Here is a 15,466-nt window from a genome sequence, read left to right on the forward strand (position 1 = left end):
TTAAAATATTTAGACATTCAACATTCTTGGGAAAGGATGCTGAGTTTTGTTTCTGCTGATCCTTATTCACATTTCCATATGTGTGCTGTAAATTTGGTATTGGATCAGAATGGATTGTTTTTATATGCCTGGGAGACCCAGGGTTAAGGGTTTGTCCATCCAGAAATAATTTGTATTTGCATCTGCCAGGCACCATCATGCTTTGGGTGACTTAAATTAACTGGCTTGTAGTTTTTTGGACCATATAGGTTGTTTAAATATGAACACCAGGCCTCCAAGCCATCTCTCACCTGGTACCTAGACTCCTAGTAGTGTTATGGCCTCCTTTTGCTGGTGGGCTGATTTTCTTTTGCTAGTCTGCACTTTCACTGTAAGGAGGTCTTGGTTCCAACTCACCAGCCCTAACATTGTCTGCAGTTAAGGTTGAAGACTAGAGAAATGGCACAAGGGCAGTGACAACTTCAACTGGAAGGATAATAAAGTTTGAGGGCAACTGCAGGCAGAAGGCAGAGGTGTGTCTGGCAGGGAGCTTGCTAACGTCATGCTGCTCCAGGAGTGTCAGCCTCTTTCAGAGAGCACCGTACTCCCAACAGCCAAGAACCTGCGTAATGCAGAAATGGGTTCATCCTCAGCACCTGCAAAGGGCTGGGGTGACCAGGAAAATGCTGTGGAAGGTGTGAAAGGTTATAGTAACCAAGGTAATCTGGGATGGATTAAAGTACCAAACTGGGAGGCATCATTTAGCACAGTCTTCTGAATTCTATTTTTAAGCGTTTGCAGTAGCAGGAGATATTTTATACCTAGAAAACAATGTAGTTAGCCTAATGAATTGAAGTTCGCTTTTTTAAAGTATTGTTGAAGATAAGTATAATTTCGTCATGCGCCAATCTATTCCCAGAGCCCATGGGCAGCATGTCATCCATGGAAGTGAATATCGACATGCTGGAGCAGATGGATCTGATGGACGTATCTGACCAGGAGGCCCTGGATGTCTTTTTGAATTCAGGTGGAGAAGATAATGCCATGCTGTCTCCTGTCTTAGGTAGGAGGTGACAGACTTGCATAAACATCATTTCCCCGCAGAGGGAAGACATCAGAATAATAACGTACAGGTCTCTAAGCTCCCAGTCAACTTCTTGTTCTACTCACCCGTTTCCACATGTCCAAGTCCGGTCTCACAGTAGTGGAGCAAGGGAAACATTGGCTGTTTAGTCACGAATAAGTGCTCTACCCAAATACCTTCCAAGAACAGAGGGCTTTCTTGCTTTTACCTCCCTCTTCTGTCTTGGAATTCGAGTTAGGTTTTTGTGGTTATTTAAGGACTGGAATGGAGGGGGGGGTGGCGGACTCTGCTGTGCGCTCACTCACCTTGTGCTGGGCGAGCACACACTTGTTTTTAAACTCTTCCCCCTCCATTCAGCAGATGTTTATTTCATCTCTGCTCTGGGCAAGGCTAAGGCATGTGGTCAGCATTTGGCTTCTATTTTTAAAATGAGTTGCACCCGTGTGGGCACTTTCACTCCATTTAATGCCTTCTCAAAATTTCACATTCATTCAGCAAATATTTACCGAAGCTCCAGACCTTATACCTGGGCTCAGTGTAGTTTAATTTCAGACTGGACCTTCCGGATGAGCCTTCTTACATGTGCATCGCATCATTACAAAGAAAGCATTTTAAGTTTTTTCCACATACGAACAAGGGAAAGGCAAAGGGCCTTCCTCCAGCAGCACCTTGTCCAACTCCTCTACACAGTGCCACCATCACCACAGGTTCCACCTCCTCTGAAGTCAAGCCCCTTAGGTTCTTGTCAGTTCGTGTCGTCTTCAACTTCTCTTCTCCCAGCAAAGCTACGAGAACAGTGCCACACACACCCGCTCCACGTCCTGAGAAGGCTGGGCCCCTGGAGGTGGGAAGGAATGCTGACCACTTTCCCAGAGTCAAGAAGAGATTTAGAAACAGTGACTCCATCATCTGCAGATGATTTTGATTCCTTTAAGAACTTATTTACTTCCCATGAAATTGGAGAAATGCTGAAAGATCAGAAGTTTTTCTCTTAGCATTGATTTCTCTGAAATTACTTCCAAGGATATAAAGAAGTAAATCTAGATTATCGAGGTTACATGGAATGGTCCTCAAAAGAAGTACAGTATGTGCCCTTGGGCCTTCAGCACAGTATTTTACGGGGTGTTGTAGGAAGAGTTCAGGATCTTTCCATCTGTCACAGGTGGCAGAAGGGCCAGCACAGGGCCCCTGACTGCCTCAGGCATCACCTAGTTTAGCATTTTCCGGGCACAGTTCCTGCACTGTAATGAGCAGCCTAGTTCTGCAGCCCCCACCCAGCTCACTGGAACAAAAAACTTACTCCCTTTTTATCTAGGCAAGTGCAAACCGTCATTTTCAGTGGCACCTCTAAATTGCAGTACTTTTATCACAGGTTTTTTTTCCTATTTTGCAGGGCCTGAATCAAGTATCGGTCAGAATGAAATTAGTCTTCAGGTTCCAAATCCCTCTGAATTACAAGCCAAGCCACCGTCCTTGTCCTCTACCTGCACTGACCCGGCCACCCAGGACCCCAGTGAAGGTGGGGAGTCCCCCGTTGTTCAGTCTGACGAGGAGGGAGTTGAGGCGGACACTGCTCTCGCCACTTTACACACCGATGACAGTGACTCCTAAATCTGGGCACTTACATTCTTTGACCACCTCTGAAGGAAGACTCAGCTGTGTGTAGAATCCCACTGTGAAAGCAGGTGGTTTTATGGAGGCTCTTGATTTTCACACAGTTGCCAATAATTTGTGAGAAAGTGAAAGAACAGCTAACAATAAAGTTTGAGGACTGACTTTAAAATGAGAGAGTACATGGCCAGTTTGTACAGAAAGGCTTCTCAGTACACACCTCCTTCAGGCCTTAAGAGTGCAGGAAGGGCGATTCATGTCCACGAAGGCCACCGAGGCTCGTGTTGGGCAGGGCAGGGCGGTGCACATCTCCACATCGGCTCAGCACGGAATAAAAAGCGCCCTTCACAGAGAAGTCTGAACTGTGGTCAAACAGCGCTAACGAAGCTGGGGTTTTCATACAATCATTACAGAATTATTAGCAGTCCAACAACTAACCCCTACTTTAACACTAGAAAACACATCTGGGCCCAAAAGATGAGATACATAAGCCCAATCAGTACACCATTCTAACTCCTGACAAGACACCAGTCCCGTGGATGGCTCGTTTCCCTTCCACCACCACTCATGGCCCAGTACCTAGCACCCGGCGAAGGGATAGCTAGCTGCAGCCTGTGGACAGGTTCCACGTGCTTGTCCCACTGGGCCACACAGAAAATAAACAGCAGCCATTTGGTTTTGCTCAAAGGGGATGCAAGCCACCAGCAGCAGGTCAACGTGAGATGGGAGGATGAGAATGTGTTGTCTGTGCCACTCCCTGGCTGAGGGGGGATCCTCAGCCCTCTGCGCAATTCATGTATCAGAAAAGAGAGCTCATTTCATTCACTCATCTTCCACAAGACAGACAAATGTCCAAAAAACTTCGTTTTTATTATTAAACCTTGTAGTACAAACCTGAAAAGTAAACAAAAAACTGGCAATAAACAACATGAAGTCTTCCCTCCCAAGGGAGGAGTGCAGAGCAGCGCTAATAAATTAAATGTCAAACTGTAAGCCATAGGCAGAAGTTTACTGTCAAAAAGAGGGAAAGTACACAGCAAGGCCATAAAAACCGGACAACCACATTGGAAAACACTTGACTCTGTTTATGTAACTGTTAAATATTCCAAAACAGTTCAGTCTTCTGCAACAGCGACCAACACAGCGGATCCCAGGACGTTCCTGACAGCCCCACCGGCAAGCTCAGTGCAACACGGTAGCCACGGGATCGATGAGTCCAATTATGAAACAAAGGACAGCTTGTGAAAACAGTTTCCCTTTTTTATTCCACACGTACTGTACACACAACCGGAGAAGGGCAACAGCTACTCCATTATTATTTTTTTGTTGTTGTTCAGTGATGTAAGCAGCACTTATAAATGTTACAAGAAAAACCCTGTAAGCATCCAATCCAACCGATGAAGAAACTGAAATGTAAGGCTTTTCTTCATCTTGTCTTCTCACCCCCCTCCCCACCCCCCACCGAGAAAAAGGCTCAAGTATTTAAAACAATTTACAGGCGTATGTACAAAAGGATGGGATTTTTTTTTTCCTTTTTTTCTTTTTTTGTTACAACATGAAGAGAGAAAATAGACAAGATGAGCGCAAATGCATTTTCACATTCAAAAAGAACTGCAGACCTCCTAGTGGCTCTAAATGTGATCATAAATGAAACAAATTTAAAAAGAAAGATTAATGCTGACTTGTGAAGGTGAGAAACAACAAGCAGTGAGATGAGGATGGAATGTTAGAAAGATTGCACGTCTATGACAAAGAAGCACTTACGGCTTCAATCACTTTTTTCCTTTTTTTTTTTTTCTTAAGGATGCTATTGAAGGGTTTTTTGATAAAGTAGCCAACAGCACCAAAAAATAACAGAATGGATTTCCTAATGAAATCAGGCACAGGTTTCCCGCACGTGACCCCTCCAAGGCAGGCAGTCTTTTTCTCTCTTTTCTTTTTCCCTTAAACAGATGCATAGTGATGTGCTGGTAAAGAGAACCTAGTCACTCAAATCTCCTCATTTTGCCTATGGTTAGGAAACAACGTCCGCCTCCAGCTGCCATAACCGCCCGAAGAAACAAAATGGGGGTTCTCCGGTTTTAAAAAAGTACAAACTCATCTTGCACATGACAGAAGAAAAGACAGCCAAAGTAAAGCCATTTCTTTTCAAGTTTCGTGTGTGTGTGTGTGTGTGTGTGTGTGTCCCTTTTCCTCTAGAAAAATCTGCTCACATGACTGGTTTTAAAATTTGTTCTCCAAACTTCACCCTCTTCAAAAATGGGTTAAAAAGCCTTTTTTCCCCAACAGTTACAAAAAAAAAAAAAAAAATCAAACAAACAAAAAGGCTTTTGTCAGCCACAGGGGCAATACAAATTAACACAGCCCCTCAAGGGTTTTAAAACAGTGAATATACGGCAGTTTCAAAAATCTGACTGCAGTATCTAGGTATTCTAAGTACAAAAAAAAGTTCAACAGTTTAATGCTAAAACAAAATTAGTTCTCTAAAACCAGAAGAAAATCTTCTTTAGAGCTAGTGCAAAGACAGCTTGTATCCTACAGCAAGTACTCCAAACTAGAATATAATAATTACAAAAAAATAGATCTCAGTCGACCGCGGTGCTGGCAGCTTCACGGTGAGCTCGAAGCACTTCTGGACGAGCTGGAGGAGGACAGCCGGGAGGGCGGCACGTCCACTGTCGCCCTCTTGCGGGGCCCCCTTTTTGGTGCAGGCTTACCGAGACAGTTCTCAATGCTGCCGTTCCTGCCAGGTACCTTGCCACAGATCTGATTGACCAGACTGATAATTTGTTCCTGTTTGGGGTTGAAAGGAAGACACAGAATTAACAAACCAGAAGACTGCCGTCCCCAGAACCACCCAGGGGAACTGGGAGAGCACAGCTCGTCGGCGTGGCCAGGCTACCAGTGCCCCTCGTCAGAACGTATCGGGATGGAGATTTCTCTGAGCATCGCCTGAAGAGTGTGGCTCAAGGAAGGCTGGGAAAGACTCTGGAAATCTCCCCCAGCGATTGCGAGATGCAGCAGGCTTGGAGAACAAGTTAGACTGCTTCGTGAGGACGCGGTCTCTTACCTAGGCACGTAGGATAAAATGCTTTCCTTCTTAGGGAGCAGGAAGAGCTAACCTCCTCGCCCAAAACTCAAGGGAGCCTAATAGCGCCTCCTGGTGGCTGCAAGGTTTAGACAAACTAATATGCTAAAGCCCCGAAATACACAAAGCCCTGTAACTACACAGGGTAAAAGTACGTAATTGTTAGGTCCAGTCTGAGTCTGTACATTTGCCTGGAGTACTGATTCCCTCATCATGTACCAGATGCACCTGAGACAGGCACAGTTACACATGTCAGCAGGTCGACCACCAGGAACCTCCTCTGTGGGGGCTCCATGACTTTGGAGTTTAAAGAGATTAGCTGGCTGCCCTCCCTCCGCCCAGGAAGGGGAGCACTCAGCTCACCGCTTCCACAATGAGCATGTAGAAGAGAAGACCCATGGGCTTGATGAGGCCTCAGGTCCCCTCAACTTGCTCCTTGGATAGTGACAAATGCCTGAAGCTGTTTCAGTGTCTGACTTGACACCTGAGCCTATTTCACCTGCTGTCGCAAATAAACATTTGTTTAGAAAAATTTCCATTACTCCTTCCTTCTCAACGAAAGGCAAATGAAAAACCATGCTTTTTTTATAATTCACTCAAGAGAACAACATATCTGTTGGTATCAAAAATATAGTTGTAACTTTAACTCATAGTCATCCAGTTTTAAAGGACCCCACAGAAAGAATATCAAAATGGTATGTAACCTGACATACATTTCATGAAACCTGCTCTGGGTCAGCCCCAGGACCTGCTCTCTGGCCTTCTGGAAATGGAGCAATGGGAGGCACTCATCATACAGAAGTGACAGGTGTTAAAGGCAAAGAGTGAAAAGTATCTAAAAAGAAAGTTAAAGGTGCCCTAGGAAGGGCCCGGGCTGTACATCTGTAATAAAACAATCTCTGTGGCCATTTAAAACATTTACGATAAACATGCTAATAAAGGACAGATGAGCTTCTCTAAAACCCAGTTACGTGACTAAAGCCACGTGGACACCACGAGGAAGCCCACAGTGTGCGGGCAGAGGGGAGGGCACATGTCTGCTGAGCACTGGGGCTGAGAACAAGAGTTGGTGGTGCTCTCAAAGCCATTTCTGAAATCCAACCCAGAGCTAGAAATTCCCCAATTAAAAAAAAAAAAAAAAAGTTCAACTGAGGGAATGGACTTGCAGATTTTCATTTACTAAAATAAACCAGGCACTGGCAAAGTAGGAGGTTTCTAAGTACCCTTTGATGACTAAGCTTCAGACTGACAGACCCTACATATGTGATTCTTTTTCCAGGATTCTGGTTACATCAAAACACCTAGCGACAAAATGGGCCGGATGTGCAAACGAACCCACATTTTGTAGAGCTTCAAAATCACCTTGGAGACCCTCCGACTGCCGCAGGCTCCCTCTGCCAGTTACAGAGAGCTACTCTGACTCATGCACGAGAGATTATTTTTAACCGTGTTCTGACATTTGCTGTCAAAAGAAGCAGGGGGTGCAACGCAGTACATGCTCTTAGAAAACAAAGATGCAGAGATCTATTTTTAGCTTCCCAATCTTTTAATTTAGCCACAAGCTTATATCAACTCTAACCCATGGCTGGAGCCCCTGCAAATGCCCCATCCCCTCCCACATCCTGCCTGAGCACCTAGCCCTGCCCGGAGGCTCAGGTGTGTGATAGCCAGATGGGGCACCTCCCACAGGACCAGCCTCTGCAGCTCTCATCGGGGAGCAGGAGGGAGGCTCAGGGCAGGGCCTGGGGCTGCACCCTACATACAGCTTGTGGCCGCCACTGACACTGCCATGGAGAGGGCTATACTCCAGAAGATGGGGAGGCGGGGAGGGGCTGCGCAGAGGAAGGGCCCGGGGTTGCCATGTGCACAGGCAGCCCACCATCCCATCTGGAACTGGGCCCTGGCCAAAGATAACAGTGCCGTCCCCCATCTCCCTAGTAGCCAGATAATGTGGCACTGTGGACACCAGGACCCAGATCCTGAAATCAAATCTCTCATAAACAGAGGTCCTGGTGGCCTGGAAAGCTGACGGGAGCTGTCAGGGCTCGGGGTGGGGAGGCAGAGCTGCAGCCCTGCACGAGGAGGTGTGGACAGGGCTCTGATACAAAGCTACAGTTAACATGGAGAAAACTGGAATCGAACCAAGTTTGTGAAAGTGAAATTTCCACAGTTTCAGTTCTGGTTTCTCCAGATCAAGCTGAACTCCCTCCCCAAACCCCCATTTCCCCCACATTGGAACAAAGAGCCACTTTCCCATAAGCCAGGCTGAAAGCACCCAGAACCATGCTGGCTGTACTCAGTCTTAACCATGCCAAGCTTGCCCGAGTTGGATGGTGACAGGCTCAGTCGTCCCTCTTCAGAAAACAAGGGCAGGTGAGACAATGGCCATCCCCTGCAGAGCCCCTGGCTGCCTGGGCACTGGGAAAACCAGAGCCCGGAGGCTGCATCAGGCAGGGCCCGCGGCAGGGACTGACCTCATCATAACGATACATCAGCTTCAGTCCTCGGCAGGACTTCTGCTTCTCCACGTGGCGCAGAGCACACTCCAGGCAGAACACCACGTTCTCATTCTCCTGTACGACCTGCAGGGAAGAAGGACTCCTGAGGTTCTGAGGGTGATCGAAACACTGCTGTGTAGGGGACGTGTGCCTAGGAGGGGCAACTGAAAGCGGGGAGGGTTCTCAGGAACAAATCAGGGAAGGCCTGTCCCTGACGTCTATCGTCCAAGCTAAGCGGCGTCCAGGACTCAAAAACACTGGAAATTGATGGGAGCAAAACAAATCGCCTGGAACAAGGTCTTCAACTGGGAAATGAGTAACTATCTCCAGGGTGCGCCTAAGGGTAGCCTCGAGTTCCTTCCAGATTTCTGCTGCACTTTTCCTGTGAGAGGTTCTAAGCACTGCTGGCTGGTGAAGACGGGATGAAGTAGCAATGCTTCTTGATAAGCTCAAGTTCTAAGAGCTTCTGAGACATTTTGTTCAAAAATTACCCTGGCACAAGAGGTGTCATAATGGCACAGGTGCAGGGAACACACCCAGGACATTCCAGTGGCTCAGTCAATACAGCTGGTTACATGGAAGCTGGCCCTGCACACCACTGGGGGACCCGATGCCTCTGTCCAAACTCACCCCGGAACTCTAACCATCAGAGTTCTCGATCCTCTGCAAACCAGACAGGCTCCCTTCCTGCCAGCCCCCACAAAAGCCTCTAGCTGCTGTGCGAATGCGCACACCAGGCCCCAACACTACACGGAGGGCAGGCAGCTGGCGCGTGGACAGGCCTGATTCAGCACAAGCGGATCTTGACCAAGGGCGGCAGGGGGAAGAGGATGGCTGCCTGGTTTGCAGGGGTTCTTATACCCTGACTTCCAGTTCTGTACTCATTCTGCGTTTAAAGAAAAGAAAAAGAAAATACTGCCTTAAGCCAAAAGATTCAAGGGGTTGGTTCACAGGCCTTTTCATAAAGATTTTGGGGACAGAGCTACGATTCTTATCTTCAGTTTTTCTAAGCAAATACAAGAACACAAGCTGTAGGAGTAAGGAAAATGACACTTATTTGCAAAAACACCTTTTACAGACACTTGGGGCTAGGGACAAGTATGGACAAAAATTTAAAAAAATGGACGAAAATATGAAAACAAACAAAAATGCATAAACTTATTAGGAACCTAAACAATGAAAAAAAACCCTCAATTTTTACCTATGAATTTAGGATATACGCCTTATAAAATAACATTCAGGCTGATAAGAAATGCCTAGTGACAACTCTCAAGGTTCGATTTTCTGAAGGACAGCCTGAAAACGAGCCAACACGTCGCTGTCCGCAGAACCCTCGGGAATAGACCAGTGCCACACGGAAATCATAACAGTGTCATTTATACTCATGGGGAATAATGTGATTATTATTTCCCATGGGAATAATTCCATTTCAGCACAAGAGGAATGGACACACCTAATCTCCTCTTACAAGGACATTAGTAAGACTGGGTTAGGGCCCACCTTATCGGCCTCATTTTAACTTTATTACCTCCATAAAGGCGCTCTCTCCAAAGATAATCACATTCGCAAGTACTGGGGGTTAGGGCTTCAACATCTGAACTTTGTGGGGTTACAAGGAAGGACACTAGCCTTCAGCTTTCTCATTCCTTTTCATCTCAGATCATCCAACTACTTTGAAAGAAACAAAGGAAATGGATTTCAGTGTTACAAATATAGTCTGAACAGAGAACTTTGTGTATCTTTCACGAAACAAGTTTCTCTTCCTTTCTTTTAACCGTAAACATTCTTTTCCTTTCCCCTGGCTTCATTTCTAGGTCCTGAAATTTTAGGTACTAATTCTAAAAATACACCCACTTTAATAAAATGCATTACAATTAAAAAAAAAAGTGGAATACAAAAAAGAGGAATGGACACAGAACTATGTGACCTTTATGAATGATGTTTACAAAAGTAAGATCTGGAGAAATGCTTATAACTTTTTTCTTTTAAAAGATAGCATGGTTCTCTATTTTATCTTTTTAAAAATCCCTAGGAAAAGAAAAACTAGATAGGAGAAAATACGTAAAATGAGACCTGTGGTTGTTATGGACTAAATTATACCTACCCCACTTGCCAATTAATAGGTTGAAGTTGTGACCTCAGTACTTTAGAATGTGACTTTATATAGAGATGGGCCTTTAAAGAGGAGATTAAGGTAAAATGAGGTCATAAGGGTGGCATATGATCCAATATGATTTGGTCCTCATAAGAAGAAGGAATTAATACACATACACATACACACACACACACAGGGCAGACCACATGAGGACACAGGGAGAAGACGGCATCTACAAGCTGAGAAGAGGCCTCAGAGGAACCACGCCTGCTAGCACCTTGATCTTGAACTTCTAGCCTCTAGAATTATGGGGAAGTAAAGGTCTGTTGTTTAAGCCACCCAGCCTGTGGGGCTTGTGGCGGCAGCCCAAGCAAAGTAATGCAGTAGTTTCTCCTGTTCTTTCAGTTCTAGTTCTCTGACCTCTCAGAGATTACAGAGAGCATCTAGCTCAACCGGGAGTGGCTGCTTGGTCCCTCTTGTCTGCAGGGCAGCTGGGCAGGTGCTAGGCACACAGGTGCGGCAGTGTCAGTCACGCAGAGCATGACTAGAAGCTGAGAAGTGAGAGACCTGGACACACTCGCTGCTCCATACCTTGGTGGCTGTGTGTTGCCTCATGCTGAGTCACGTGTGGGACACCGGTGCCATGCTGGTCTGGGGTGGGCACTTACTATCTAAGCTTCTCCTTCTGGAGGAAGAATCCACATGGGCGGGGAGAGGACACCAGCACTGGAGGCCCCGAGTGCCAGGCTGAGGCGTGTGGTGGTGGGGAGCGCCCTGGGTGGGAGCAGTGTCAGGGCAGCTACCCAGTGAGAGACGAGCTGAGGAGCAGAGGCGAGGGCTACACCAGCCCAGTGTCCACAGCTCTCCACTCAACCAAGGTTCTTCCGAGCCCTCTGGCCTGGGACGGGGCGGGGATAGTGCAATGTGTACATAATTGCACGCAAGGCTGAAGCAGCGGGCGGCCCTGGGCCTTTCGAGACCTCGTGATAAGCCCCTCAGGGCGCTGTGGGAGCAAACCTGAAAGAAGGGAAGCCGGACTGGACTGCGCCAGCAGACAGAGGAGCAGGAGGCAGAACTGGCTCAGACAGGAGAGACACCAGAGCCCTCGACAGGCTGCCCTGGACACCTGGGAGGTGACTCTGATCAGAGACAAGGAGGATGGAAACAGAAGGACGTTGCTGGGGAGAAGCAGTTTTAACCAAAGACAGACTTCACAGTTCTCCAGGACAACGATATGAATAGAAACTGGGAAAGAGCCAAGGCTAGATGCGGGGCCCCACGTCTCTTCAGGGGCAGTAGAGGAGGGGCAGCTGAGCCCCTCAGCCGGGGAGTGCCTGGGGATCGGGGTGACAGGGCAGCAGAAGGGAGGGAGGCCCACTTTCCTGCAGACATGTAGCTGCAAGTGAGAAGAGAGATCCTGCGGGAGCGGGTAGGCAGAGCAGAGCCCACCCCGCACTTGGTCTCTGTGACCCTGGCACTGCAAACAAGCCGCCTGACCGCTGGAGGTCAGGAACCTGGCTAAGGTCCGCAGCGGGTCCAAGGGTGGGCCTCCCGACAGGATTCCTGGCGCGGACAGCCCCCCACCCCGCCGGGCGGCTGCAGGCTACGTGCACGCACAAGGCGGGATCCACGAGGGCAGTGGGGTCCTGGCAGGCTCACCATGGACAGGTAGCACAGGTGCTGGCAGATCTGACACCTCCTCTCCGACGTCTCCAACTGCAGCCACTTTCGAGGCTTTTTCTTCCCATCCGCCACAGTGCTGTTGCCGTCGTGGCTGCCGTAGCGGGCAGAGGAGTGGAGGCCGGCCTCGAACAGCTGCCTCCGCTGCCGCAGCTCTGTATCCCTGTCCAGACACAACAGAAGAGCCAGGCCATTAGGAGGCTGAGCGCAGTGGCCTGGCCGGGTCCTCACCATCAGAGGGAACATGCTGCGCCCCAGCCAACTGCCCCCCAATCCGGGTGTTCCCTCCTGTTGGGAGGGCTGGTGAGACGTACACGCTCACCTTCCCAAGGCCCCCAACTGGGGACTCACGTTCTTTAGTCAAAAGGTCAGACAATTCCCCCGGCTTCCGAGGCTACTCTGATGACTGGGCTCTGCCTACAGTTAGCACGAGCGCAACAAACACACCAGGGCACACGGCAAACCCCCTCAGAGCTACGTGGGGTGCCCTGTCCCTTCATTCCAAGCCAAGAACGGATGTAACAAACTATTTGCCGGTATCGTCATCAAAGGTTCGACCAACACGAGTCGAAATCCATGTGCTGTCCTTCAGCACTACCGAGTCTCTCCCCTGGAAGGGAGAGATCACGAAGCTACATGGTGGGAAAAGAGAAGAGGGTTACACAGGAAGCCAAGCAAACAGTCACACTTCTCTTCAATCTCTGCCCTGAGGAGAGCTCCTGAGGTCGCTGCGGGATGAAAGCTGGGCGAGGGCCTCAGATTTGGGGGGCCAGCTGATCACACGCAGGCCCCAGGGGTGCTGCAGCTGATGCAAACTGCCCAGCGATGGCGTCTCACACATACATCACGAGCGGGTTGGCAAAAAAAAAAAAAAAAGAGTGGCTCCGTGGGCCTCTCCACACTCGCCCCAACCTCTAGAAATGAGGCCTCGGCCACCGCTTCCTCCTGGGCACCGTGCTGCTTGGACAAGAGGTTCCAAGGGCCGGAGCCCGCCCCCCAGTCAGCCCCACGTCACCTTTTGCACATCAACACACCAGGAAATCCTGACTCCAAACATCGAGCACTCAGAAGGGGAAATTTAAATAGGAAAATAAAATAAACCACACCCCAAAAGTCTTCACCCATCTGGCCAGGCACCAGGTGGTCCGTGCCATTCTGAGCGAACAGCCATGCCCACCCTGCCGAGCCCCGGAAGGGGCCAGTGCCTCAGCCCTGGTGTTTCCAGAACCCAAGGTCTGTGTTACCTGAGCTCATCCAGAAGGGCCGAGATGGTACTGAGAGTGGGGCCGTTCTCCTTTTTTGCTTCCGCTTGTGCAATCTGGTAGAGTAACTTCTCCATGGAAAATGGCTTAGCTATATGGCGACGCTTCATTTCCTGAAAGAGGCAGTCACATCCCTTTAGGGTAGATTTCCATTACTAGGCAGCTGTCAAGGTTTTTCTTTATTGGGCAGGGGACGCTATCTGAATTTTCAAATTTTGAGTTCCACGTGGTTTCAAAAGCAACTGAAAATCATACAAGGATCTTGTTTGCCTATGAGAAAGGCACCAGACACCAGGAGCCACTCCTGTGAGTCGTCAGCCACAAGACAGGTGGTGCCACGCAAGACTCAAAAATGGGCAAAGACTTTCTACTCATTTTAAGTGTTCGCCCTTAAGCACCTTCAGTACAGTCCTCAGTGTTACTGTGGGCCAACAAGGGGACTCAAATCTTTCTTGATACCAGCAAACTACCAACAGATTTCCTTTCTGAGTACACCTCTCAGCTGCCTCTTAGAGGTTTCAAAGGCATTTTCTAAAGTTAAACATATCTAATAAAAAAAGCTCACACAGAGACATGTGCATGATGCACGTGCATCTGCACAGTGGGCCAGCAGTTCCCAACCTTTTTGGCACCAGGTTCTCCTATGAGAATCCAATGCCTGGTGATCTGAGGTGGAGCTGAGGTGGTGATGCTAGTGCTGGGGAGCGGCTGCAAATACAGAGGAAGCTTCACTCACTCGCCTCCTGTTGTGTGGCCTGGTTTCTAACCAGCCACATACCAGAACTGGTCTCTGGCCCGGGGGTTGGAGACCCCTGCAGTGGGTGGTGTCAAGGGCTCGTATGCCTACCTTGGCCGTCTCAAAGCCCATACTTGTCCACTGGGTGGTGGCGAAGTGCACGGTCTCAGAGACGCTGTAGCCGCAGCACACTTTGGACACAAAGGATCCTGGGAAGCAGACGACGAACTGGCCGCTCTGCTGCACGGTCCTGTGCACCTTGATCCCCTCTTTGCACAGCACCTCTGGGGAGATCTGAGGAGACAGGCCGGGGCTGATATGCACTCTCTCCGCCACTCTCTCGACCAGTGTCCGGCCCCCACCACCCACCACTGCCCCTGGGACCCCTTCTGTGAAAGCCTTGAGAACCAGCGTCCCACACACCCAGGCATGTTAACATGCACACCTGTCCTCCAGGTGGGGCATGAGGACTCGAGGGGCCACGAGGAGACAGATTAAGTTTGGTATTGAAGATATTTTGTTTCTCCTTTAGAAAATAAAGATATCTAATTTTCTAAAACAACGAGGAAGATCTAAATGGACAGTGGCCGAAGACTGACAACAGAGTCACCCAGGTGCGTGGCCACTGTGAGGACAGAGCCCTTCCTACCACACTGGAGCCTTCCCTGTCCCTGGCCAGCACTGCTGGGGCTGGAAATAGGATAAGTTCCCACCACTAGGAGGGCAGCTGAGCTAGCGGTCTCCAGAGTCAGGTGGAGCCATAGGGGTACAGGCTGGGGGCTTTCAGACCTGCACCCCCAGAGAAGCTGCTGCTCAGCTTCCCTGAGCCAGACCAGGAGGCCCAACAGAGACAGGAGACCCAGGCAGGGGTGAGCAGTGGCCAGAGAGGCCCTGAGCTCAGGCGTCAGCACACAGCTCAAGGCTAACAAGACTCCCGGAACTCAAAAGCCCCATGAACTTCTACAAATGGGCCTGTGTGTTCATCCTAGTAAGGTCAAGAATTCCTGACCTATGGCCCAGGCATCCAGGGGCCCAGCAAGTGGACACAGCAGCACCACCAGAACCCCGGAGTGGCTGCCCAAACGCAGGACCCCGCCCAGTCCCCACGCATGAAACAAAGACGCTCCGAAACAGATTCAAAGGCCACATGTGCAGGAACCCGATGTCCTGTGCAATCTGAGGACAACATTTGTTTAGTAGTTCAGTTTCCAGGATTTATTTTCTGTTGTCCTCTTTGCCTCTGAAAGGCAGGCCACCAAGAGGGTGCCTTGGTAAAACGGCTGTGACCCTCCCCCTATGCCCGTGTTTCTGGGTCTCGGCGCCAGGCGGGAGCTGTACCATGACGTTGCTTTCCAGCATCTGCAGCCCTGGGGTCCCGTTGGCTTGCAGCAGGGTGTGGACCACATCTTCGAGCTTGTTCTCCTCCTCAGCAG

At 49.1% G+C, this 15,466-nt stretch overlaps 2 protein-coding genes across 4 annotated transcripts in view; one reads left to right on the forward strand and one right to left on the reverse strand.

The window, feature by feature from the left end:
- DTNBP1 (dystrobrevin binding protein 1) overlaps positions 1–2,849 on the forward strand; it is a 125,981-nt gene extending 123,132 nt beyond the window's left edge. For all 3 annotated transcript variants that reach the window (XM_025044944.1, XM_006909251.3, XM_025044945.1), the window contains 2 exons: positions 899–1,042; positions 2,457–2,849. In XM_025044944.1, the coding sequence (XP_024900712.1) occupies positions 899–1,042; positions 2,457–2,674 (362 nt within the window). In that variant the 3' untranslated portion in view covers positions 2,675–2,849. The remainder of the gene's footprint in view (positions 1–898; positions 1,043–2,456) is intronic.
- A 676-nt stretch (positions 2,850–3,525) lies between these two features.
- Positions 3,526–15,466, reverse strand: part of JARID2 (jumonji and AT-rich interaction domain containing 2) — a 241,817-nt gene continuing 229,876 nt past the window's right edge. The window contains exons 15-20 of the mRNA XM_015587263.2: positions 15,372–15,458; positions 14,145–14,327; positions 13,280–13,410; positions 12,015–12,198; positions 8,237–8,344; positions 3,526–5,467 (exon numbers count right to left, since the gene is read on the reverse strand). Coding sequence (XP_015442749.1) covers positions 5,285–5,467; positions 8,237–8,344; positions 12,015–12,198; positions 13,280–13,410; positions 14,145–14,327; positions 15,372–15,458 — 876 coding nt within the window. The 3' untranslated portion in view covers positions 3,526–5,284. The remainder of the gene's footprint in view (positions 5,468–8,236; positions 8,345–12,014; positions 12,199–13,279; positions 13,411–14,144; positions 14,328–15,371; positions 15,459–15,466) is intronic.

Source organism: Pteropus alecto, unplaced genomic scaffold (assembly GCF_000325575.1).
Source record: "Pteropus alecto unplaced genomic scaffold, ASM32557v1 scaffold121, whole genome shotgun sequence".
NCBI classification, from domain to species: Eukaryota; Metazoa; Chordata; class Mammalia; order Chiroptera; family Pteropodidae; genus Pteropus; species Pteropus alecto.